The 26,291-nt window shown below is 39.8% G+C and overlaps 1 protein-coding gene across 7 annotated transcripts in view; it reads left to right on the top strand.

The window, feature by feature from the left end:
* Positions 1–26,291, top strand: part of RBMS1 (RNA binding motif single stranded interacting protein 1) — a 220,041-nt gene that overhangs the window by 121,161 nt on the left and 72,589 nt on the right. For 5 of the 7 annotated variants that reach the window (XM_005897272.3, XM_070357522.1, XM_005897274.2 and 2 more), the window contains exon 2: positions 3,169–3,344. In XM_005897272.3, coding sequence (XP_005897334.1) covers positions 3,169–3,344 — 176 coding nt within the window. The remainder of the gene's footprint in view (positions 1–3,168; positions 3,345–26,291) is intronic. The other 2 variants (XM_070357510.1, XM_070357525.1) reach the window with 1 other exon arrangement.

Raw genomic sequence — 26,291 nt, 5'->3', positions numbered from 1 at the left:
GAGTTCTGTGATCATTAAATTAACTTAAAGGCACCTTTGACATTTTTTTAAAAGTGCAGCCACCGATGGTATTAAGTATCATATTTCAGAGAAACTGGAATTTAGTCATTTAACTTGCAGGAAGGATGAGCACAGAAAAATGAAGTAATACAAATAGCACATTTAGGATATGGACAGTGTTTCGGATGCCATTTAGGGCACAGATTAAGGGCTTTGACTTTTTTGTCCAGCAGTCCTGAGTTCAAATTCCAGTCCTGCCACCTACTAAAAGTGTAACCATGACACATTACTTAATGTCTCCTGAGACTCAGTTTTCTGATCTTCAAAATGCGAAAACAAGAATGCATCTGTCTCATCTGGGTTAAGTGAGATAATACATACACAGCACGTGGCACAGTGTCTGGCGCATATGAAACATGCAATATATGATAGTAATTATTACCCTGCTCTTCTAGTTATGGTTAACCAATTCTGAATATTTTGGAATAAACTCCTTTATTGTGTTTGGATTTTCTTCTTTGAACATGTGTCCAGTCTTTATTAGGATTTAACTTTTTAATTTCGATGAGTTTGAAAAACTCAGTCTTTGGTCTAAAGTTTTAGAAAATTGACAACCTGGACTAACTTAATGCTTCTTCTCTTTAGTCATCAGCCATTTGTGACAGTTGCTATTAGGATACATTTAAATTTAAACTTGGTCGCCAGGATTCACCAGAGACCAGTCATCCTCCTTGAGATGCATTCAGGAACCCCCTTCTCCCACCTGAGATAGGAATATTAGGAGATTTCTTATCCCCAGAGAGTAAGTTGAAGAGTAAGTGGGGAGGGACAGAGGGTATTTGCTCCCCACCTACTTCCCAGACTAGGAAAATATTACTGTCATAAATAGGGAGGCCTGTCAAAGATATATTAGATCAGCTATGTAAATCACAGTTCTACTTCTGCCAAATACGTGAATAAAAGCCTACTCCTTCATGTCCAAAAAAATCTCCTGATAAATCATGCCCCCAGGTGTTTCTTTTAACGACAGAAAGTCCATGCCTGGCACTCCACTTTCCACCCCAGAGAATAGCAGAGGTAAGAGCTAACGCCAACTTGGAATGCAGTCTTTCAAACACCAGCGGTTCACTGGCTTTGCATGGCATCCCCCTGAGAGGTGGGCATTGACCCGAAATCCACAGCTTCTGTCAGACCCCTGCAAAGCTTACCCAGGTGAGCACATTGCCTTCCCCGACTGCTGCACTGAACACACCAAGTCTTACTGGGAAAAACAGTGTGTTTGTGGCAAGGACCAGGTTCTTGGATGTTAATCAGAAGTGATTTAAGAAAAATTTCAGTCTTGCCTAATCATCTACGGCTGTCAGTTCTTTGTGTAAGTCGAAAGCTAGGGACAGGGAGGCAGATGTTTGGGTTACGTCCCAGCCCCTCTGCTCTTCACTGAAAGAAAGAAGAGGCACCTGGCTGATTGCAGGTATCAGCCAGCAGTTATATTGAATGACCTTGGAGAAGGAACACAGACCTCTTTATGGCCCGGATGGGGGTCTGCAGTGCCATCAGTGACAGTGCAAGAGACAAGGCTTAGTTTATACCTGGAAAGCAGGTTTTACCTCTTAGAGAAACACAAGGGATGACAGGAAAGGGTTTGAGTTCACCTGCTTATTAAGGGCATAAATCAAATAGATTTGATAGGATATGATCTCAGGCAGGTTTCATTGGGGTTAAGCATCGCTGATGTTCCTGGTTCAAGTTCAGCGTTCATCAATACATTGACTATTGTTAACCCTTCTGGCAACACTCCTTTTTGAAAAACAATCCTTTGAGATAAAGTCGTGTCTGGGCTGTGATTTTAGCAAGGACCCTGGGGAATGAGAAGAAAAATCTGCATAGTATACGTTTCATGTCTAGATCCACGAGGAGCCCCATGCCCCAGGATACTGTGGAGTTAGGATGGCCAAGGTAGAAACGTGGTGCAAAGCTGGACATTCTATCCTGGGGTGTTGAGATTGCCAACAAGGTGAGAGGGGTTGTATGTATTGCCAGAGGTCTGCTTTTTGAACTCTATAAAGTGGAATTGAATTGTGTCTTAGATATGCTTTATTTTCTTGTTTGTGGTAGTAAAAGTCCTAAGGTTTGATATTTTTGATCCATGTCTAGTGACTAATTTTACATCTTCAAACTGTTGTTCAGTATCAGTGATGTCCTTTATTAGGACTGTGTTGGTTAGTCTTATTTATTATTTAGAAGTGGTGAAGTGAAAAAATTCCTGTCCTGGTGCAAAATTGCAGAACATTTGCTGTGAGAACACTTTAGGGTGTGCTTACTTGCATCTCACGCTGAACCATTTCACTTCCTCAGAGGTCATGTGTGTGGCACAGGGACGGAGAACTGTGGTTTCTTTCAATTGGTTAACAATTATCTGGTGTGAGTACATTTTCAGACAGTCTTCCTAGGTGGCTAAAACCACACTGAGCCCTGGCTTGCAGGCTTTACAGAAGTTACGTTGGTTGCTGCCAGGCCTGGGAATGTTTCCAGCTTCTGCACCATTCTCACAGGGGTTAAATTTCACAAGGTTAGCCAGAGTGAAAGGCAGCTGACCTGTGAATCTTATCCAAATGTCTCAAAGAAGCCATGGGCCTGTCTTAGAACGAGGTGAAGTCTTCGTTCTTTGAGCATCTTGACTGAACTCTTTAACTTTCTGACACTTGAAGAGTAATCTTTTTTTCTTTTTTAATCGCTAGGAATCATCTCAATAAAATTGTCAGCAACTTTCAATCAAGTGTTTTTCAGCATTTGAAAACCTTTTCAAAAGTCCAGTGTTTTCTGAATGACTGTATATTAAAATATTATTGCATAACTTTATGCAAGTTCACTTTGAGTCTTGAATGTATTCCTTAAAATATGTAAAGAAAATCTTACAAAATTTTAGTCTTATTTCAAGGGCATGTAGAGAATAGTTTACTGAGTTGTCCTGTTATTAATTTCATATTGAAGGAGAGAATACTTTTGCAGAATGAACAGATCTTTTTTAAGATGTAAATTAAAATGTATGTAGTAAAGTAGCTGAAGATAATCTGTATATTTATCTTGGTTTGCAGATCATGCAACCTCTGAATGGTGCTGAATACAGGTTCCATGGAGCATTCTAACGCTGTGGTCTTTGTTTTCCAGCAGTCTCTGGTCCCAGCCCATCCTATGGCCCCTCCCAGCCCCAGCACCACCAGCAGTAATAACAACAGCAGTAGCAGTAGCAACTCAGGATGGGATCAGCTGAGCAAAACGAACCTCTATATCCGGGGACTGCCTCCCAACACCACAGACCAGGACCTGGTGAAGCTGTGTCAGCCGTAAGTAGAGGTTCTTGTTTTTAGCTCCTCAATACCTCCTTGATCATATTACTGAGTGATATAAATTGTGTTTTAAGAGAGGTTTAGTACAAATCTGTGACTCCTCATTATGGTCACAGTTGACAGGGTTTCTAAGTTTTGAGTCCTTGGACACTTTCTCAGTCAGCATTAACATCAACAGGGTGCCTATATAACAAAATAAATTGGAGCATTTTCTCAGTAGAATTTGCCTTTGTTGGCACATGAGAAGGAGAATATGAATTATGTAAAAACACGGCTGGTTCCTTTTGAGGAGTGCTTTTGTTTTTGTGGAAGCTCGTCTGGGGGCCAATAGGTCTCATCCTTAAGAGAAACTTCTGTTGTTACTGTTTGTCAGAAAGGTAGTTCCCATCTAACCTAACTCTAAATGTGTATAAACTTCCTTCCAGTGGGGCAGCGGCGATCTGCCTTCACTCACACCTGTAGTTTTGTGGTTCGAGTTGCTCACCCTCGGCTCTGAACGTTCTTATTCCTCAGGTTCCTATTCCTCTTCTTGCTGCCACCCTTGTTGTGTCCTGGGAAGAGATGTACACGTGTGTATCACTTTGTTCCAAAGGAAACGTGCATTCTATGCTAATGCTGTCGAGGAAAGGAATAGAAGTACGCTACTTGGCTGCAGTTGCATTAACTCACTAAGTAAGAAAGCCCTAATTTAAACCAAGGAGCCAGAAGCCCTGTACATTGGAAGGATCACTGTGTAAAGACTAAAATCCGCTAATCACTTTAAGCTAGAAAATCCTACACATGCAGCAGCATCTTTTATTTACCCAAAGACGATCGTGGTCCTTCACAAATGGAATTTTATGTAACTGTGGAAAAGGATATCCACTAAAGAATGTTTCCTGTTCCCTGAAAAGTATTTCCATTTCTAAACATTTGATTAACAGCATCTGATTTCCGTTACCCTGGGTAAAATATAAATTTATTACTTCTTGCTTTAAGAAAAAAAAAAAAATCTTAAAACTTACTTGGGCAGCGTTTCCAAACCGGAACTAAAAGTAACATCTGGCTTTCCATCAAGAGTGGTGGTTTTGCTCTGTGGTGTTTCTAGACAGGAGTGTGAGACGGTGAGAGATGACCTGTCAGGATCCAGAGAGCCTTTTTGACGGCCGTCGCCCTTAGCACCCTCCCTGGCCTTTCCCATGTTATTGTTCTCATCAGCTCCTTTGGACTTGGACTGCAGCCTTTGCTTCCAGGGCAGTGAAATAATGTCCTGTGCTCAGGATGACTTTGAAAGCAAGTCCAGCTCTTGGGGTTTGTCCTGCTGACCAGAGTCAGAAGGAACTCTGCCAGGCGCGCCCTGCCCTTTTGCAGCTGTTCAAGACCACAAATAGGCCTTTTGCTATCTTGTCTGCTGCTGGCCTTTACCAGCATCTTCCTATGATTTTGCAGCATAATTACAGGTAGATAGAGCACCATAAGGAGAAGGCGATGGCACCCCACTCCAGTACTTTTGCCTGGAAAATCCCATGGATGGAGGAACCTAGTGGGCTGCAGTCCATGGGATCGCAGAGTCGGACACGACTGAGCGACTTCACTTTCACTTTTCACTTTCATGCATTGGAGAAGGAGATGGCAGCCCACTCCAGTGTTCTTGCCTGGAGAATCCCAGGGACGGGGGAGCCTCGTGGGCTGCCGTCTATGCGATCGCACAGAGTCGGACACGACTGAAGCGACTTAGCAGCAGCAGAGCACCATAAGGTCTAAGGAGCTAAAAATACAACTTCATAGGGAACAGTAGAATGAAGATAAGCCTCACATGTTTGAGGTCTAAGAGAAGGGGGAAAGATTTCAGAAGACAAATTTTTCCTTCAGCTAGTTTGGAAGCACGTAAGGTGAGTTTTAACACAAAGAAGATAGAATTGAACAGCCATAATAGAGTAATACCATGTTTTATGTACAGTAAATCTGTATTCAAAAAATTAAACTGGAAGTTTTTTGGTTTTTTTTTTTTTTTTTTTAACTGAGTTAAATCGTGTCCCAGATGCAGCAGAAGAGCATTTGATCATCTGTCCTAGATAATTCATCCTCTTTGACGAATGTGGATTTTCTCAGCATGTGTACACATCAGTCTCTTTGCTGTTATTGATAGCAGCAATAACAGTTTGCCACTTACTTTCTCCTATCATTTGCAAAACCCCAAGTTTGATAGTTAGCTCCAGTGATAGTTTTCTTTATGTATTATACAGAGGCAAGACACACAGTAATAGAGAAGTCTTATGTCAATATCTGTTGAGAGCTTCATTCCATTTAACACAGAGCATCTAATAAGTACCAGATTTGTCTTGTTGACAATTTTGTGTCTCAGAATGTAGAGAGAGAGCAAAAAAGGGCATTCCTGTTCTGGAGTTGATTGTTTCCAATAAAGAATAGCTAGTTGGCGACATGGAAGTGACAAGAACTCTTATGGGAAAGTGACTCATCCTAGAGCTTAAAAAACCCAGTGGATGTAATTAGAGAGTTTTTAGAAAAGTTTCAGGAGCTTCTCAGAAAAGATAGATAGCTATCTTTTAGCTACCTATCTCATAGCTCATTTTGAGATACAAGATATGAGCTATAAGATATCTCATAGCTCTTTTAGCTACCTATCTCATAGCTACATTATCTCATAGCTCTAAAAAAGAAAAAATAAGAAATAAAAATTTAGCACTGTAATTTACAAATTGACCTGATGAGCTGAATTGTAGGAGGGGCAACAATAGAAACAAATAATTTGAATCTCTAGAGGACTTGTACGTTTTAGAGGATTATCTGACAGATAAATGAAAAAGATGCCTAAGAACATTTGTAATAGGGACTCAATAATGTACAAACAATGCATGGAACCTAAAGGCAAGAATGACATGAGGGTTGTGAAAACCAGAGAGAGAAACCAAAAGTATTTTTAAAATGCTGTGTTTGGAGTAGAATATACAGATGCTATAATGTTAGAAAAAATGATGGTGAAAAAGTAGATGTCAACACAAAGATCACAGTGGAAAAGCAGCCTCTTTCCAAGTTACAGAGGGACTCAGGACAAGCGTAAAGAGAAGGTCTGCATGGCTAAGAGGAAGGGGGCTCATGCTGGAGGGCCACCAGTTTAGGTTCCTTGAAGGAGACTGGCCTCAAGGACCAGGCAGGGATGTGACAGTGGCGATGGTGGTCAGGTGACTCGGAGTAAGAGTAGGTCCATTTTCTAAGAGCATTTGATGAAGGCAGCTCAGCAGCCCTAGCTGACAGCATATCATCTTCATGACTTTCTTACCTACAGTATAAAATCATGGTAGTCGAGGTGGCAAATTTTTGGTACCCCAGAGTACCTACTACAGTGCTAACTAAGCAAGTACCTCATTCTGTCAGTAGCCTGTATAATGGGTCAAATGATGCTTATATCATATGAGGTGGTGATTAGAACTAGATCGAGTAATATAAGCAAAGGAACTGGTCCACATTCTAGGACCATCAAAACTCATTTGTAATTGAACAAATATTTGTCTCCCCATGACTGAGCCTTTGCTCCTCACAATCCCAACTGCTGGAATACTTTTTAATTACATATAGTTCTACATCTTAAAGTAAGAAGAAAATACCAGATTCTGATCCTGAAGGCTGAGAAAGCCAGGGCATTTGAGAAAATGCCCATAGGCTGCATTGACAAAAACCACCAGCCTTCTCTCCCTGGAGCTTTTTGGGGGAGCCGGGGGAGGGGAAAGTAAACACTAAACACTAGTTTCATTCTCTGCCACTCATCGGTGATTTATTCCTTGTCATAATGATGTGAAGTCCTTTATTGTGTCCAAACTATTTTTTTCTGAAGATTTAGAAACAATATTTGGTACAAGGTTTGGTACATAGTTCTTCCTGGTTTGCAGTGGGGGCAGATATGTGGGTCTCTGTTGGCTGAGGCTAGACATTACTGTGGTATTGACATCACATGGAAGGGTCTGCATAACTCAGTGTATCAACAGCTTCATGGAGGTAGTGGTTTAGTTGCTGAGTCGTGTCTGACTCTTGTGACCCCACGGGCTATAGCCCACCAGGCTTCTTTGTCTATGGGATTTCCCAGGCTACTGGAGTGGGTTGCCATTTCCTTCTCCAGGGAATTTTCCTGACCCAGGGATTGAACCGAGGTCTCCTGCACTGCAGGCAGATTCTTTACCAGCTGAGCCAAAGGAAAAACAGTGTACTGGTATTAAAACAAAATGAGATGTTTCTACTCTTCCTACCTTCTATAACCTTGCTCTCATTCCCAAACCAGTCCTTGGTCAACCAGTTGTGTTTTTTTCCCCCCTTTCATTCAACAGATAACTAATTCATTTCACAGTGAAATAAAGCATGATTTTTATATAAATGGGAAATTAAATTTAGCTTATAACATTATAGCCTAGTACTAATTAAAAGGAAATATTTTTGAAGTGTGATTCCCTGGTTGTAATACCCAGTATATTTTCATTTCCTAGCCCTTTGTTTTCTCTTCTCTGCAAATTTTCCTTATTCTTTTGAATACAATACAACTCTTAAAAAGGCAAAGCGGAAAAAGCAGGACAGATCAACAGAGGCAGACATAAACAGCCAGCCCTAATTTGAGACAGAATAAAGTAAATGTTATAATCAGTGCAGTGTTCTGGGAGGAGTCAGAGATGGTTTCATTAACCCCAGTGCCAGGGAATTGGGGTTGCTTCCAGGGAGGAGATGATGCTAAACCAGAAAGAAGGAAGATTTCATGCAGGATGGAAATAATAGTGTCCTCCAGGCCTCTGAGAGGACCCAGGAGATGTGAGCATGCTTGGATGTTTAAGAAAACACAAAGAGCACTTCTTGGTGCATAACTGTCATGTAGCAGTTGTTTGTTACCAGGGCTTCTGGTGTCCGGAGTGGGGAGAGTGGGTGTAGAGCAAAGAGAAGCAGGTTGGTAGCATATTGTTAGCACTGAATAATAAGCTAAAACTTTTGGAGTTTATTCTTTAGTTACAGAGGAGAAGCTGGCTCTTGGAGTGAAAGAGAAACACAAATCTGTGTTTCCTTTTTCTCTCTTTCTCAAAATGGTAATTATGCCAAAAGTCAACAGGTTGGCTTGGAGAAGGGGGCTCTCATAAGTCAAGTTAACACGACCCTCATCTGGGGCTGTAATGAAAGATGGAGGGGAGGGGCACCCTAGAGATAGAAACCCAGGGACTGAAGCAGGATTTAAAATGACTGTGAGGTTTTAGCTCTGAATAAAATGAAAATGTGAGTTGCACTTAACTGAGAGAGAAGACAGAAGGGCATAAACACTCATTGATTCTCTCTCACACCCTAAACTCCAGCCTCTCCCTGTGTTCCCAGATGTGGCCACACTTTTATTCATTCATGCAACCTACAAACAGCCCCCACTAAACTACTCTCCTGAAACCACTAATTTTTTTTTGTTGAACACTGATGTTAAAAGAATATTTTAAGTTCTGACTGAAAAAGTCAGGGCAACTATTAGGTAAATGGAGAACTTGAAATAATAAGGAACAATTCTTTATACATTTCCATCTATTTCTGTAACTAAAATTTCTTAAACAGTCTATCAGCTAAATGTTCTTTTTTCTCTATCCAAGAATAAAATGATCATCCCTTTTATTTCAAAATCATTAGGCTATTTTTAGGGTAAGTTTGGAAGTGAAGGTTTTCTAGTAAGGTAAGTTTAGTTTTTTATGCTTAAATGATCTACTTTTAACCCTAATATGAAGTCAAACTCTAAAAGTAACAATAGGTCTACCAGACCCACTATTAGGAAACCCCAGGTATATATGAAGTCCTTTGAAATTTACTCTGTGAAATGGGAAGACCTTAAATTGAAACAAAACAAACATCCTCTGATGAAGTAGGAAAAATCACCCAAAAGTGATCTGATTCTCACTCACTTTCAAATCGATGAGAAAATTTAAAGCCAGGTGATCCAAGGCCATGCAGGCATCCCCAAATGACTCAGTCCAAGAAGCCTGAACATACCCTGGGCTATTAGTACAGTTACTTTAGAGAAGAAACACACACACCTCACATGGATTTATGCTGGAGTATTCAGATAACTGTACAGACATCAAAGATATGGACCAAAAGATTGTATTGCCTACATTCAGTATCATTCTCAAGTCAGCCTTGTGAATCTTACAAACCCAGAGCTTTGGAAGCAGGGTTAAGTGAGAAGCTGCTCTCTCTCTTTGAAGCATAGTTTACCCTTCAAGTGATGTTTCTAGGAAGTTGAAGTAGTGTCAGCTACTTTGTGGCAGTGGTGGTGGTATTGGTGGTGGTGATAGTGTATTTAACTCACAGGCCTCAACAGTAAAAGACCCATAGGTCATTTTTTTCTTTGGCATTGACTGCATCTTGGATAATTGAAATTTATTTCAATATTGAAGTTGTATTGTAGTCCAAAGCCATTTGAATTTTTAGGTTTTTTTTTAAATTGTATTTTACAAAGATACTGAAACTATGTCTAGCAATTTTTTATTTCTTTTCCTTTGAAAGACAGCCGGAAAAAGAAAAGTTAACAGGAACATAGAGTAATTAAAAAAAAAAAGTAGTTCTTCTCTCATTAAGTGTGTGCCTTAAAAAAAAGTGTTATTGACTGGCATACTTAAAAAAAATTCTCCCCAAAAGTCAAGTTAAGATAATGTTTGCCACAGTTAATCATAGAAAATACAGGCCATTTTTTCTGTCTGTTGCTATTGTGTAGCTCCTTGCCCATATACAGGTTTTATTTATATAATAAATAATAGGGTTTCTTTTAAGTTCCAATTGTTTTTGCTCTTTACGCAGGTGATTTTTATCCTCTCAATGATTCTTTCTTCATCGATCTAGAAGATTCTCAAAACAAAATACTAACAGCAATACTTTCTGGGACTTGGTTTCTTTTATTATTCCTAGCATAAGAGGATGACACATAATAACTCAGTGAGGACTTAAACCAAGAAAATTGAGCATTTTCTGAAAAATGTGATCTAAGATGTGTTTTTCAGACTTTATGTCACCCTTTTAAAAAGGCATGCCAATCTATTGCATCAAAATATTGAGTCACTAATTGTAATTTAACTCTTTCTTCATGGATCATATTCTAGTAAGGGTATGTGTAGTCAAAGAGAAAAACACGATGCCTTAGACACTGAGCAAGATATATATCATCTTGTGATCTTTTCTTCTAAAAATGGAAGTCACAGCCAATTTCAGAGTTTAGGAGGAACAGTGTGTATTTAACTAAATCTCCTATTCATCTCTTGGATAAGCATATAGAATCTTTTTCTTGTTCATGTTAATTGCTTCATTTTCCTTCTTGGTATGAAAGAATTCTGGCACTTTAAGAAATACTTTATGTACAATAGATCTTTGATACGCTAAGATATAATCTGAAGACTTTTGGAAATCCCAGAATTTCACAGACATAATTTCAGCATCAAAAAAAAAAAAATCCCCACAAATACCTGCTTTCCATTAGAGAACCATCTCTTTCCTACAGCTCTCTTTTCTTCCCTTTTATCATTAGAAATGTCAGTTGGCTTTTTTAAAGGGAATGGGCAGTTTTCAAAAGTGAACACAATATTGAATCCCTTCTTGAGAGTTGCTGCTCCACAATTAGAGCAAAACCCTCTTGAAATATGGACCCTGGGTCATGGGCTATGCTTCTTCACTGGCAACATGACTCGCTTCCCTCTGTCTAGGAGTGCCCAGGATTCAAATACATAGCACAGCAAAATTGAAAATTACGACAGGTCAGCGACCTTCAGTGTCACCACAAGCAGTTGAAACCTCAAGCATTAGGTATTGCCCTATACCTGATATATACGTGCATTTGATACTTTGGCAGAAAAATCTCAATTATGTCTGTTTTCTAATTTATCCTCTGTGTGATATCTGCTGGTTGGCATGGATATGTAGAGATCTAGCCAACCCTCCTTATTGTCAGATGGCCTTTTTCTTAAGGATTTCTTTTTATTGTTCCTGGGCATAATTAAGAGCCTTCTCCCTTGTATTACCCAGATACTGCACATGCCAATGGCAAGTCAGTTTCAATGTTAGCCTTAGTAGAGGTTAATTGGCAAGCCAGCCCTGAAGATGAAGGCCGTGCCACATGAATTTTTACCAGAGCATCCTCTCCTTCTCTGTAAGAGCAGATGGAGTTTACTGTATGTTTGCGCATTCCCTGTTGCTCTGTATGAACCTTGCATTTCTGTGGCATCTTCTCTGGCAGCAGCTCGGCAGTGTTTAATTATTATATAAAGGTGAAGGTAGTGTCATCAAGAATAAAAGCATTAAGTCTTTATTTGGCCGTTATGCTTAGTTTGACTTAGAATTTCCTTATTGGGTTACCATGAATATAAGAAATTTATTACCTCTCCCTCATCTTTCCTCATCGGCATTTTATAATAAATATATGTGAACAATTTCTGTGTAATATGTGAACACCTCAATAATCGCAACAGCTAACCTTTTCAGATATGTCCTTTGTGCCAGTAAGCACGCCAGGTGTTCCATTATTTAATCCTAAGAGCAACATTATGAGCGGTACTGTTGTCCCTATTTTATCAACTAATTTTTAACAAATTAATTTTAATGGATTAAAATTAATTCTTCATTTATAAAACTTTAATGTTTAAATTATTTTAAATTTAAATGTGTATCGTACTTTTTCAGATTCTTTTCCATTATAGGTTATTACAAGATACTGAAATAGTTCCCTGTACAATGCAGTAAGACCTTGCTTATCCATTTTATATGTGTTAGGATGTACTTGTCAATTCTAAATTCCCAAGTTTATCCCTCGCCCTCACTTTCCCCTTTGGTAACCATAAGCTTGTTTTCTATGTCTGTGGGTCTGTTTCTGTTTTGTAAATACATTCTTTTATATTTTTTTTTTTTTAGATTCCACTTATAAGTGATCATCTGATATTTGTCTTTCTCTATCTGACTGTCATCCTCATTATAAAGATGGAGTTGAGAGAGATTTCCTTCTCTTACTGCTAAGGATAATTCATCTGATGATGGTGGAGCCGGGATGTGGGCCTGGACAGTCTGACCCCAGAGCCCATACTCAGAACCACTGTGCTTTCTATTTCCCCAAATGTCCTCTGAATGCCAGTTCATCGTCTTCATCCTCCCCTCATCAGTGCCCACAGTCCTCTGTTTACCACAGACTATAGAGAGACTCATTTCCTAAAGATCCAGAAAGAGAGAAATTCAGTCATGATAGATGTAACAAGATTTTGTTAGAAAAATCAGCTTCCCTTAAGTCCAGTTGACTGGTTAGTAGAATCAAAAGCTCAAGGCAAAGGTGAGAGGATAGAGAAGGAACTCATCTTTCCTGACATCTCACACAGTAATCCCTTTTAATGCAGCCAGTTATACAGAACTCTGCCCCCAGTTAGCTGTATAGTGTGCAACTGCCCAAGATGACACAGCACAGAGAAGGTATGCAGTTTGTCATTCGCTTGGTGCCTGAGGGGCATAGTGCATATGAAGAGAGCATTCTTTTACGGATCCCCGTCTAGCAAATCTAAACAACAGTGCTTTAGAAAATGGCAAAACATAGCACTATAACTTTACTACAAGTATCAACTGGATTAAAATACAAACCGAACCTCTTCTGGGGAGAAATTAAACAAGTAGAATTGGGTGGAGAATTCCATTATTTATTAAGCATCATGCTTTTTGATTTTGCCAGATCCCGCACTGCATAAGACACATTTCCCACCCTCAGGGAGGTTCTTGTCTTGCATAGAAAATAAACTTCACTCATAGCCATAGACCAGAATGTGGTGTATCAGGTGAGAGATAGAAAGTACTCAGAGCTTACAAGCTAGGGCGTGATTGCGTGTCCTTGGATGGTGCTAGTGGTAAAGAACCCACCTGTCAATGCAGGAGACATAAGAGATGTGGGTTTGATAACCCGGGTGGGAAAGATCCCATGGAGGAGGGTATGGCAGCCCACTCCAGTATTCTTGCCTGGAAAATCCCATGGACAGAGGAGCCTGTCAAGCTACAGTCCATGGGGTTGCAAAGAGTCGGACATGATTGAAGTGACTTAGCACGGAGGCATCAAAAAAAGCTTGTCATTTGATTAAGTCTTCAGTCTGGGTGAGCAGCTTAAGCCCAGGTTTGAAGCCTGGCTTCTGCCTTGTCTGGTCTTCATCAGGACCGTGTCATGGGAGGGCTTCAATCCCAAAAGAAGGCCTGTACTTCACTGAGAAGGTAGGTGATACCTTCAGGATTGTCCCTTGACGTCGTGTAAAAGAGGCTAAATCCAAGGAGGAAGATGATTCCAGATGAAGGTCAGATTTTGAGTCTAGGAAACTGGGAGTTTGGTGCCATTAACAGATATAAGGATCAAGGGGAAGAACTTACTTTTATTCTTGCCTGCAAATTCTCATCTACGTTCAGGAAATTTCAAATTGAGTACCTGTTTGCTTTATGAGTTTGTGTGCTTTTGGTGTGGCTATTAAGTGGAAAGAAATAATACGTCAATTCCAGACTGAAGAAACTTTAGTGCAGAAGAGTGACTAGTAATTATACCTGTTTGTCAGCTGGAATACTGTATATTAGAAACTTTCCATCTATATAGCCACCATTGATATATATATTCCTCTAACGTCATTATTTTTGTAAATTTTTATAGTTCAGTCTTAGGAACTTAATTTTTTTTTTTTTTTAAGTTGCTTTTTGTTTAATAACGAGCTATGCAACTCCCTTGATAGGATCATTTGGCTTCAGACTGGAGACTTTTGAGAAGAGATTTTGTAAGAGAGCCATGGGATTGAGTGGGAGGAGAGGAGGACAAGTTTCCCTAAATGGGGTATCTAGAATTAGAGAGGAAGTACATTCATAACACAAACAAACCTGACCAAGTTCAGGGCTGTGCCAGGGGACGCCATCTGTACCCTCAGTGACCTGGCTTAAACCTACGTCCTAGGCTCAACTGGCTTTTTGGACCAGGATCACTTGACTTTCTCATTTTCTCTTTATGCCATACCATCTTTCTGATTCTATTACTCAGCTGTCAGTGAGGGAGCCTGTGTGAAAAAAACCAACATTATTTAAAGGATCAGCATTTACATGCAGAGTTCCATCTTTTCCAAAGATGCCTCTTTTCTGGTAGCATAAGGATTGTTTATTTAAACATGGAACAAAGAAGTGGTTATTTGTGATCCTAGAAACAAAGAGAACCCTGGCCCATTTGGAGAGAAGCACTGATCCTTTCCAAGGGTTTTTCCAAAATGTTTCATCTTCACCCCCAAATCTAAGCCAAAAATTATGAAAATATTGTTACTGCCCATGTATATAGGCTTGAGTTTTGCTTCATTACTCAATCAACTTAAGTAACCTGGTGCAATCTGTCAACTGGCTAGATAACATTTTGTTTCCTAAATTTCCCCTACTATTTCTTTATTCATTATCTTTGTTGTTATTGTTTGATACCATACAGTGTAGCTGTTGAAAGCCAAACCCATGTAATTTTGAGATTTTTGAGGCCAAAGAATTTGAATATTTATTTAATTAAAAAGTTTATGTCACCTTTTTCATCTCTAAGCTGAATCACAGAACTTTACATCTCTTCTAGTTCAAGTGACTGTGAACAAGGAAGCTCATCAGAATTAAAATTTGCATGTGCAGGCCCTTCAGTAGAGTCTGAGTCAGAAGATTCGGAGATACACATGGAGAGAGGCAGTGTAACATGGAATTGTACTAAAGAGCACTGGCTTGGGGTCCTTCCACCCATCTCTGCCACTTGACTGGGCAGATTTCTCAACCTCTCGGTGCCAGTTTCCTCCCCTGTAAAATCAGGGTAATGGTACCTGTAACAGAGTTCTTATGGGAACTAAATGGGTTAATACACATAGAATGCTCGCATTTCCTGGCATGTATGAATATCATTGCTAACATGATGTATTTTGTAAAGCTCTCAGGAGGTTCTGATGTTCAGTCCCTGTTAAAAGCTACTGATTTAGTCCCTTCCTATTACAATTGAGAATGCTGAGGTTCAGAGAAGGTTAAGTAACCATTCTGGAATCAAAATAAGGAAGTGGCAGGCCTGGGAATACATCCCATTGTCTCCCCAGTCACCCACCTACCTTGATTTCTCTCTTTACTTTTCATGAGTGAATGAAACTCTAACCTCATCTCTGCCCTTACATTGAGTATGAAATATCTGCTCTTCGATTTCTTGCCAAAGAACTTAACTTTGTTCTTTCCACTGCAGCTCTTGTCAAAAGCTGTTGGGAGAAATCAGATTTATGAAAAATTGCCAGCATGATTTGTAATTTCTTTGTTCTTCAGAGAGCTTCCCAACCTTGTCATACCACTCACAGAAGAGGATGGTGTTTGTGTTAGATTATATTGGTATCAGATTAGATTAGACTGGTAGGTCATTAGATTTAAAGACTGCTCAGTGCTTAAAGTGAGGGGCCCCACCCAGTCTTGGGAGGAGGGGGGATGGGATCAGTATCTCCCTGTCTGTCATAGGACTACCCTAGCCAGAGGTCATTTTGAAATTTTTTAGTAGAAAAGTTCTTCAGTCAAATGAAATATGAAACAGAACTACCGATACAAATATTTCACACTAGTCTTTTTAGTGCATATTTTATAAATGCAAATTTGTAGCATTTATGATGTTCATTAGGAAGCGACATGAGGCAGTTTTGATGAACTCAAAAATTTGAGATGGAGACTTCTGACAGTTGCAGAACAATATTAACGACTTAATGTCTAGATTATTTCTGTTTTCCAGTTCAGTAGTATAGTATTAGGGAAAATACTTAAATCCATAAGTAGTTACAGAGATACCTGTCTTCTAAGCTCTCATATTATCTTCTTAGTATCATCTTGAATTAATCTGATCCAAAAAGCTAGAAAGAACCAAAAAGTTTTTTGTTTTGACATTGAATCCTAATACAACTATCAGTATGCCTCATGGTAGGTCTAAAAGTCAGAACAGGGACAACAGTTAGGACCAGTCTTAGTGATACTACCTTGTGATTCAGTGAGCGTGGTAGGCAGCTTATTAATGTACAGCTGGCTATTAGGTCATGATGAGGGCGTACACCAACTTGTTGTACCTGCTCCTGGCCTGTCATTTGTTTGAAGGTGATGTATGTGTAGGTTGTTTGTATAATTTTATATGAATGGACATGCGCAGGCTTGAATTTCCAGAATACCAACACAGAATTATAACTTTGCTAATCAGTGACTCATTTTTAAGAAGTTCAAATGTCCGAGAAGAGATGGCAGGACGCACGTTGACCCAGCATCTGCCCTTAAAGAGACTTAATACGAGGATGGTTACCACTGTTAAAGTGTGCTGTGCTATGCATTTGCTTGCGTTTCCTGTTTGGGTTTTTTTGGGGGGTGGGGTGGGGAAGGTTGTTGTTTTGTTTGTATTTGAAGACTAGGGAATTGAACTCCAAGAGAAAATTGGTAGAACTCTGAAAGTACGTCTTTAGAACCCAACTTGATAACCACTGTTCCAGGGAGTGTGGATTTTATCCGTGGATGCTACAAAGTCAGCAGAGAGTATGCTATAGTAACCACAGAAGCCTTTGCCCTTGTAGAATTCCACAAGGCACCAGGGCACTTGTGGCACCGCAAGGCACAATTCCACCAGGCATGAGGTCACCCGATCTGGCTTTGCACCTAACTTGTGGCCTCAGGAAGACCCACAGGAATAAGCTCCTTCTGGCTTCAGAGCTGGAACAAAAAGAACTTCTCCTGAGCCCTAGACTTGCTTTTACTCTAATGAACACTAGGTTCATAATTGTTATATTTCCTTCTTATTTTGACTGCTAGGAAGTTCTAGGCCAAATTTGCATCCGCTTTTGGCAGCTCTGTGGGACTTCATTTTCTGGTTTGCATGTCTGCGTAATAACTCTACTCCTGGGTTTATTTTCCCTTCACCTTGAACTACGTATCTATTTCTATCTTGTGGTGTTGGTTACATTTCTGCCAGCAGTCTCAAGCTTTTATGGAAAGAAATATAAATAAATGTTTCTCATGCTCTCTATTTGACTACCCTTTTAACCTCACAGTAGATAGAACTTTACTGGGTCGTCGTCTTTTGTCAGTCTGTACCACATCGTTCTTATCAAAAGTGGCTGTCTGGGGAATGCTGGTATTTTTGAATACATGCATGCATGCTCAGTCGCTCAGTTGTGTCCAGCTCTTTGCAACCCCATGGACTGCAGCCTGCCAGGCTCCTCTGTCCATGGGGTTTTTCAGGCAAAAATATTGGAATGGGTTGCCATTTCCTCCTCCAGGGATTAAACTCATGTTTCTTGCAATGGCAGGAAGATCTTTACCACTGAGCCACCTGGGAAGCTCGGTATTTTTGAATATTCAGTGGCATTTCCATTGGAAAGGAAAACTTCTTTCTGGCCCTATAAAGGCATAAGTGGGTGCACAACTGTTCCCTGGATGTCAGTAAACATTACAATCATCAAATACTCAAAATCCTGATTCCCAACAACTCCTCATCTGATTGACATCTTTAAGGAAAAGGAAGGCTTTTTTAAACTACTTTTCTTATACCCATTCTCACTTGGAATTCCCTTTGGTCTTGAATTAATTGTCCCTCTTTTTAATGTTTGAAGACAGAAAACATTCAGCAACTTGCTTAGATATGTGTTTTAGCTGTAGACGTTTATTTCACCTGTGTTTTGGTGGCTTCATAAATCACAGTTTAAAATACTCATTTCTGACTTCTAAACCTCCTATGGGCTACAACAGCTGCTTCAATTCTCTATCTACTACAAGTTCCTGATAAATTCCTGCTCTTGAGCTTGAAGGAACATTCTTCTTTCAGAAGTAGGTCATCATAACACAGTCAGTTTCCTGTCTCCCTCTCCCCTGCTTTCTTCTGTCTTTGGATGTCTGTTCTGATAGCACCAGCCTTAACCGGGCATGTGTAGACAGTAATGATGTATAGGTTCTGAGTTTTTCAGGACTGGTTTTCTTTTTGGTTCATTTATATCCCAGTCTTAAAACAGATCTTCCTCAACTTGCAGTGTGGGGATATATCCTGATAATGGGCTCCAAAACCACTGCAAATGGTGACTGCAGCCATGAAATTAAAAGACACGTGCTCCTTGGAAGAAAAACTATGACAAACCTAGACAGCATATTAAAAAGCAGAGACATCACTTTGCTAACAAAGGTCCGTATAGTCAAAGCTATGGTTTTTGCAGTAGTCTTGTACAGGTGTGAGTTGGACCATAAAGAAGGCTGAATGTCGAAGAATTGATGCTTTTCAACTGTCATGTTGAAGAAGACTCTTGAGAGTCCCTTGGACTACAAGCAAATCGAATCAGTCAATCCTAAAGGAAGTCAATCCTGAATGTTCATTGAAAGGACCAATGCTGAAACTCCAGTACTTTGGCCACAAGATGCAAAGAGCTAACTCATTGGAAAAGACCCTGATGCTGGGAAAGATTGGAGGCAGGAAGAGAAGGGGACGACAGAGGATGAGATGATTGGATGGCATCACCGACTCAATGGACATCAGATTGAGCAAGCTCCAGGAAATGGTGAAGTACGGGGAAGCCTGGCATGCTGCAGTCCATGGGGTCACAAAGAGTCGGACATGACTGAGCGACTGAACAACAACAACAGAGTTGAAAATAACCTAAGTCAAAAATGCATTTGACACACCTAACCTCCCTAGCGTCATAACTGAGCCCAGTTTACCTTAAATGTGCTCAGAACACTTAATGTTAACCTACAGGTGGGCAAAATCATTTAACACAAAGCCTATTTTATAATAAAGTATTGAATATCTCATGTAATGGAGTAGGAAATGACACCCTATTCCAGTATTCTTGCCTGGGAAATCCCAGGACAAGAAAAGCCTGGTGGGCTACAGTCAGTGGGGTCGCAACATTGCACTTAAAGTGGAAAACAGAATGGTTGTAAGTGTATTGGATGTTCATCCTTGCGACTGTGTGGCTGACCTGGGGCTTCAGCTGCTGTCCCCTATCACGAGACAGGATCCGCCCACACATCGCTAGCCCTGAAAGAGATGAAAAATCATCTTTCACAATACAGTTTCTGCTGAATGCACATAGCACCATTGTCAAGTATGAGGACTGTCTATATTCATGAATAGTGGTTTTCTGACCTCCAGTACTTGCCAGACCACGGTTTCCTCTGTGGGTCCACTACTAGGAAACATCCAGGAAGAAGAATCTTAATACCCTGTTGAAGAGAAATGATGAGGTGATGCTTCATAAGTGATCTCAATACAGCAGATGGGACAGTCCTTCACTCTCCACTTGTCTTGCTCTTGTTCTCTAAACCTTCTCAGAATACGGCCTTAGGAGCGCTGCTACCACACGGACACAGCTGCCAGGATGTGTCTCACGTCATGGACTGATGTGAGCCATGAAGATAAATATCTCTGGGCATGTTCCTCAAATCTGTGCCCTGCCACTCCCACAACTGCACAAGACGTACAGGTCAGCCCTGTCTCCAGAGTCAGGGAACTCAGCCGTCCTGGCTGGCTGGCCCCTAGTGACTTTCTCCCTTGACTCATCATTTACAAGTCTTAGGATGGCTCCAAGACCCTATATTACCTGCCCCTCCACACACACGTTATTTTTCTGACCTCGTCTTCCCTTATTCTCCTCTAGCGCTTTACTCCAGCCATGGTGGACTCCTTGGTGTTTCTCTGAAACCTGCCAGGGCTGCTTCTGCCTTCCAGTCCTGCAGTGGTTTTTCCTCCTCACGTAACTGCCTTGCTCCTCCCCAGGTCATCCTGACTCACTCCCTCACCTCCTTCAAGACTGCTCAGATGTCACCTCAACAAGCCTGCCACGGCCACCTTTTTAAAAATTATAATCTGCCTCTGTGTCATCTTGGCATTGTATATCTCAGTCCCCCTTTCCTTGTACTTTCTAATTGTTGTAATACCACCCTCTACCATACTGTGTAATTTGCTTATTTTTGTTTAATTTTTACATGCAAATACCAGTTAACATTTTTGAATGACTAAAATGGTTCTTTATGGCACAGAAGAAGGCTGAGGTATGAGTCCAGCTCTCTTAACTGCAGAGGCTTTGTTTTCTTTTCTTCTCTTTTAATTTGACCACTGTTTTTTTATTTTTAAAGAGAAATATTTATTTCTTCCAGATAGCCCTGACAGAATTAATAACTTTTCCTGTACCTGTATTCATTAAAAATACCCTTTTGAAATGTATTATTGCCAGTAATTCAAAGTACAGTAGCAAAGTAAATGGGCAGTGCTTCTTGAGGCCTTGTTTTCTTGACAGCCAAGCTTAGGAGCTGCTCCTGAGGTGCATATTTGTCACACACACACTCACACTCACACTCACATACACATTCATACTCAGCAACTAGATGAGGAGTGAATCTGTATTCTCCAGCACTGGGAAAGGCCATGGTGAAATGAAGGCTTCAGAACTGGCCACAAGGACAAACTTTATCCTCCTCATAATGTATATATTTTATCTTTCATCCTGTTTTGGCACATCTCTTTATTGTTTCTGTGTGTATTTCTGAGACATGCCAAATAGTTTCTATAGTAAGGCAAACTAAAATAAATGTAAAGAGAAATGGTAAATAAGTAGCCCAGCACTTTAAGACTCCAGTTCCTCCTTGGACCACATCAGCGGATTAAACTGAGATGAGGAATAGAGCAAGCAAGCAGCCGCGCACCGCCTCATTTCCTCTTCCCCGGCAGCATTTCTAATACAAAGACGGGAACACTCTTTCCTGCTGAGCCTGGCTGGTCCTCAGAATCCTTCCCTACACAACACAAGCCTACTGACTCTTCAGGGATGATGGCATGTGAGAGGAAAGCTATTTGAAACCCTTGACAGATTCCTTCCGGCTCTGTGGTCTAAGAAAGGGAGAGATAAAGGGTTACTCTTTGCCTTTCTAGGGACCTTGAACCTTGCTTGTTTCTGTTTTTTGGGGTATTTAATATCCCTGCACAAAACATATTAATAAGGCAGGGGCTTGTATCTCCAAGTCGTCAATAACTGAGCTGTCTTCCAGTTTAGTCAGGAAATAGGTTATATTAATTTTATGATTGATTATAAATAGAATATATTCTATATGAATTGTCAATTTTCAAAGCAGCAGGATGCAAGGAAAGAAAGACATTTTCTTATCATGATGCAGGTTACACTTCACACTTGCATTGCAGAGTTATCATTAGGACCAATTATTCCTGAAGTATGCTTGTGCTGAAGAGATGCTTATGATAGATTTCTTGTCAATCAGGTGCTTGATCTCCAGGTCATTCACTGTGTTTGATCAGCACTGGTTGATAGTCATTAGACAAGCTCTTCAGACTTACCCACCGATGAGAAGTCAGGCACTTGAAACAATTGGCCTCTCTCAGTAAGCCATTTCGCTCCTGCCTCATTTTCCCTTTGTCTCATGTTCCTTACCATTGATTTTTGCCTTTATTTTATCTGGTAGGATATGTCTTTTCATCAACTTCCTGAAGTCCTTTCAGGAACAGGACAGACAATGCACATACACACATATACATACATGTAGATGTATATGTTTATATATGTATGTATATACGTATGCACACAAGCATCTTCCATGTTTGAATGCATAAATAGATGAATAAATGTCACTTTTACTCTTGTGAGGAAAATAATGAAAAACATCAACTAGAAATCTTTTCATTCCTCTGGTAAAGAGGATATTTTGAGGTGAGTTACCTTTTGAAATGTCTTATGGGAAATATTTGGAGTGTCAAATGCGTATATACCGTATTTTAAAGAAAAAAAAAATACCTCAAATTGATTTTGAGTAGATTTATATAATGGTTTCCTTTCATATTCTGTTTTCAGTGCAGTAGATGGTATTCTTTAATTGGATCACAATTAGAAAAACTTGTTAAAGGTAATAAAATTAGCGATAATGACTGTGTGGGCCATTGTTCTCTTCTAGAATGATCAGGAATACTGCCCCCGACCATTCTCCATGCAACTGGCAGTGTCTAATTTGTTATCATTTATTTTAGCTTCCTTTCCCAGTGATGAACTCTAAATTAAGATAATGAATGTGAAAGCACTTTGTAAAGTATAAAACAATCTGTTCACACAGAAGATCAGGGTTATCAGGACCTCTGCTGGTGTGCTCTTGGGCTAATTTGAGACATTGCCATAAAACACAGCAAAATTCTTTAGAAATGCTATGATTCATGTGATAATGTAGGTGACAGTGCTTGAAGATCAATAAAAATGTTCCTCTCAAAATCGTGCATTCTGTGTACAAAATTAGTGGACAAGCTCTGAGGTGGTTTCACCCATTAGTGTCAGGGTTGGTTATTTATGCCGTTACTTGATGACCTCCCGTGAGGAAATGGATTAGTCCTCCTGCTGTCTTGGATTCACCACTGTTCTAGTCCAAATCTCCAGTTCCTCAGTCTAACTTGGTCTCTTGCATCAATGAATTCCATTATTGTGACTGCCCTCTTCTGTCACTGGGTAGCACATGGATGCTAAAAGTAAGGATAAAAATAAGGTTTAAAAATGGTGTTTATATATATGCAATGAAATAATACTCAGCCTTTAAAAAGAACAAAATAATGCCATTTGCAGCAACATGGATGGACCCAGAAATTGTCATACTGAGTAAAGTAAGTCAGAAAGAAAAGGAAAAATAACATATGACATCCCTTGTGTGTGGAATCTAAAAAGAAATGATACAAATGAATTTATTTACAAAACAGACTCACAGATTTAGAGAATGAATTTATGGTTACCAGGGGAGAAGGTTAGGGAGGAGGGATAGATTAAAAGTTTGGGACTGACATGTACACACTGCTATATGTAAAACTGGACCTACAGTATAGTATATGGAACTCTGATCAATGTTACGTGGCAGCCTGGATGGGAGGTTAGTTTGGAGAGAATGGATACACGTGTGTGTGTGTGTGTGTGGCTGAATCCCTTCACTGTTCACCTGAAACTATCACAACATTGTTTGTTGATTGGCTATACCCCAGTACCCCAGTACATTTTTTTACAAAAATTTTTTACTCTATACCCCAGTACAGAGTAAAAAGTTTTTTAAAAATGGTGTTTACAGGATTTCTCTGACAGTCTAATGGTTGAGACTCCACATTTCCAATGTAAAGGGCACGGATTTGATCTCTGGTTGGGGAACTAAGATCCCACACACTGCACGGTGCGGCCAAGGAAAAAAATATGTATATTTTTAATGATGTTTAAATAAATAAGCACTGCACGGTGTTATAACTATTATGTTAAAATTGTTCAAGAACCTTACATTTTTGCAGTGTTATGTTCATTTTGGTGGTTTGATGGTTTGAAATACTCTGTGAGCATTATGCTGGGTTTTTCATTGAATTTTCAAACCATGTGAATTATTACAGCCACTGAGGTAGTAGAATATTGCTTGAGTATTCTGAACAATTAACTGCTGGGACTTAGGAAAAGACAACTATGGTTCTACCTCTGCATTAATATTAAAAGTAGTTTCATTCCTCATTCAAAGTCATTCATTTTTTTTCTCTGGTACATCTTATATTTAAGTTGAAGCTCAGGCATTTTCTAACAGTAGTTTTGCTTTTATTTTTTCCCTGATGATAAGAAAAGATCTCTTTTTCATAGTACTTCTAGGAAAAGAGGCCCCAACAGAGTGGCTCAGACGGTAAAGCGTCTGCCTACAATGCGGGAGATCTGGGTTCAATCCCTGGGTCGGGAAGATCTCCTGGAGAAGGAAATGGCAACCCACTCCAGTATTCTTGCCTGGAAAATCCCATGGATGGAGGAACCTGGTAGGCTGCAGTCCATGGGATCCCAAAGAGTAGGACACGACTGAGCAACTTCACTTTCTTTCTTTCTAGAAAAAGAAGCAATGAATTTCCTTTTGTAACCAGTTCTTTTGCAAAGTTGTTTTCTTTCTTTCTTTTTTTTTTTCCCAAAAAAGAACTTCTCCATAATAATTACATTTGGTTTGAATTGAGGGACCTAAATGAAAAATTAGAATTCTCCAGTATTTTTTGAAGGTAACTTTAAAAAATTTTGTTCAGAACTCTGTAGTGTTTATAGAGGAGTTTGTTATTGGACACAAAACCGTTAACTTCTGTTCGTTGGTCCTTCCTTCTCATTGTATTGCCTTTAAAATCTTCACTTTTAAGAATGGCTTAAAACAAAGGAATGTTCAATCATGGCACTTATCGTGAAGACAATTAATGTGTACTGTCTCTTGCCCGCTAGCTGCTTCCACCCTAACCCCATTCCTGTATTGGTTAATATATCTTTAGGAGGAAGGGGCAGAGAATGGAAGCTCAAACCAGTTTTACAACATGGCAGCTTTCTACAACAGGTCAACTTAGGTGAAATTTGGAAATAGATATAAATAAAATTTGGACGTTTTCTGTGATTTGTGTATATTTTAAGGACATGATCTGATTTTCATTTTATAAAATTTTGACAAAATTTTCATCTTAGGAAAACCTTTCCTAAGTGGGTCACTATGTTGCAGGAATGGTCAGGGCGGCACTTAGCACCAGAAGGGCCCACTGGGGAAGCTGCCCTTTCTGGTTGGTCAGTGCCTGTGTCATATTAAGAGTGAAATATTTTTGGCATCACATCTGTGCTGGCATCTGAGTTAGAGACTACATTCTGATGGTGAACAATGCTGTAGCTCACCTCTGATAAGAAGTGTAAAGACCCACCCTGACAGAGGCAAGCATAGGAGATATTTCATTATTGAAAAGACTGAAGAAGGCTTCCCAGATTTGGGGAAATGTATTTATCAAGTAATTCAGCCAATATCTGCTGAGAGTGCTTACCATGCTAGGTTCTGGGAGCTCCAAGGTAAAGTTAATAACACAGTCCTTCACTCTGAACAGTCACTGTCTGCTTAGGATGCTAATTATGGCACCATGTGTGGCATAGCCTGGACTGTGAAAGTGGTGTACATCCTTAAAGTTTTAATGGCATTATGAAGGAAGATTGTTCCTGCCACCCACCACCTTCATCTGTAAAGGTGTGAGTGAGAGTCAATTAGAGCAGACTCTAAGTAATCAGAATAAGCACCGGCAAGCTGGTTTATGTATGTTCTGCCCACTCATGGGGAGCTTCTCTAATTTTCTAAGGGGATTTTAAGCATATAATATGTGTGGGCTGTATTCTCAAAGAATAAGTATTAATACAAGACCGAAGACCTGATTTCAGGCCCTGGTCTTACCCTTTTCTAACAAGGGTTGCTTATAAGTCAACCCTTAGGAATCCATTAAATATTTGAGTTTCAGTTTCTTCACCTTTAAAGTGGAAATGATGTCATATGGAATGTGAATTTCTAACCCTTACCCCAAGTTTCCTAACTTCCCACAGGAATGAGCAATTTCAGGTCTCCCTTAAGAAATCTTCACTGTGTCTTCTAAAACAGGACTAGCTTTTCCATATGGGCTACTCTTCCTGCCTTCACATGTTGACAACTAACTCTCCTTCACTCTTTCATATTTTTATCTGCTCTCTCTATAAACTGATTATTTCCAGTGTAGCCCTCTTTTCTGAGCAACTTGCTGTGTTACATTTCTGTTTACTAGCCTGTAAGACCTGAATGTCCTCCAGGTTACTCAACTTAGCATTGCAGGTTTTACAATGGGAAGGGAAAGTTCAGTTGTTCTGAAATTACTGTGTAATCTTGGGTGAATTTGAAACTTAGTGTCCTTTTTTTCTTTTTTAAATAGGAGTAGAAATACTAACATTCTAAGCTTGTTTTTTAGGAGACTTAGAGATATACCTGAGCTGTTATATAGAATATCTAACCCATGTACAGTCCCAAGAGGAAGTTTCTATTCATATTAACATTGTCATCATACTGTAAGGCAAGAATTAATTATGCATCAATAACCCAGTCCAAGGAATCTTTGCGCACTAGGTTCAGTTTAATAAACTTTTATTTGAG

Source organism: Bos mutus, chromosome 2 (assembly GCF_027580195.1).
Source record: "Bos mutus isolate GX-2022 chromosome 2, NWIPB_WYAK_1.1, whole genome shotgun sequence".
NCBI lineage: Eukaryota > Metazoa > Chordata > Mammalia > Artiodactyla > Bovidae > Bos > Bos mutus.
This window is presented reverse-complemented; position numbering and strand designations above follow the sequence as displayed.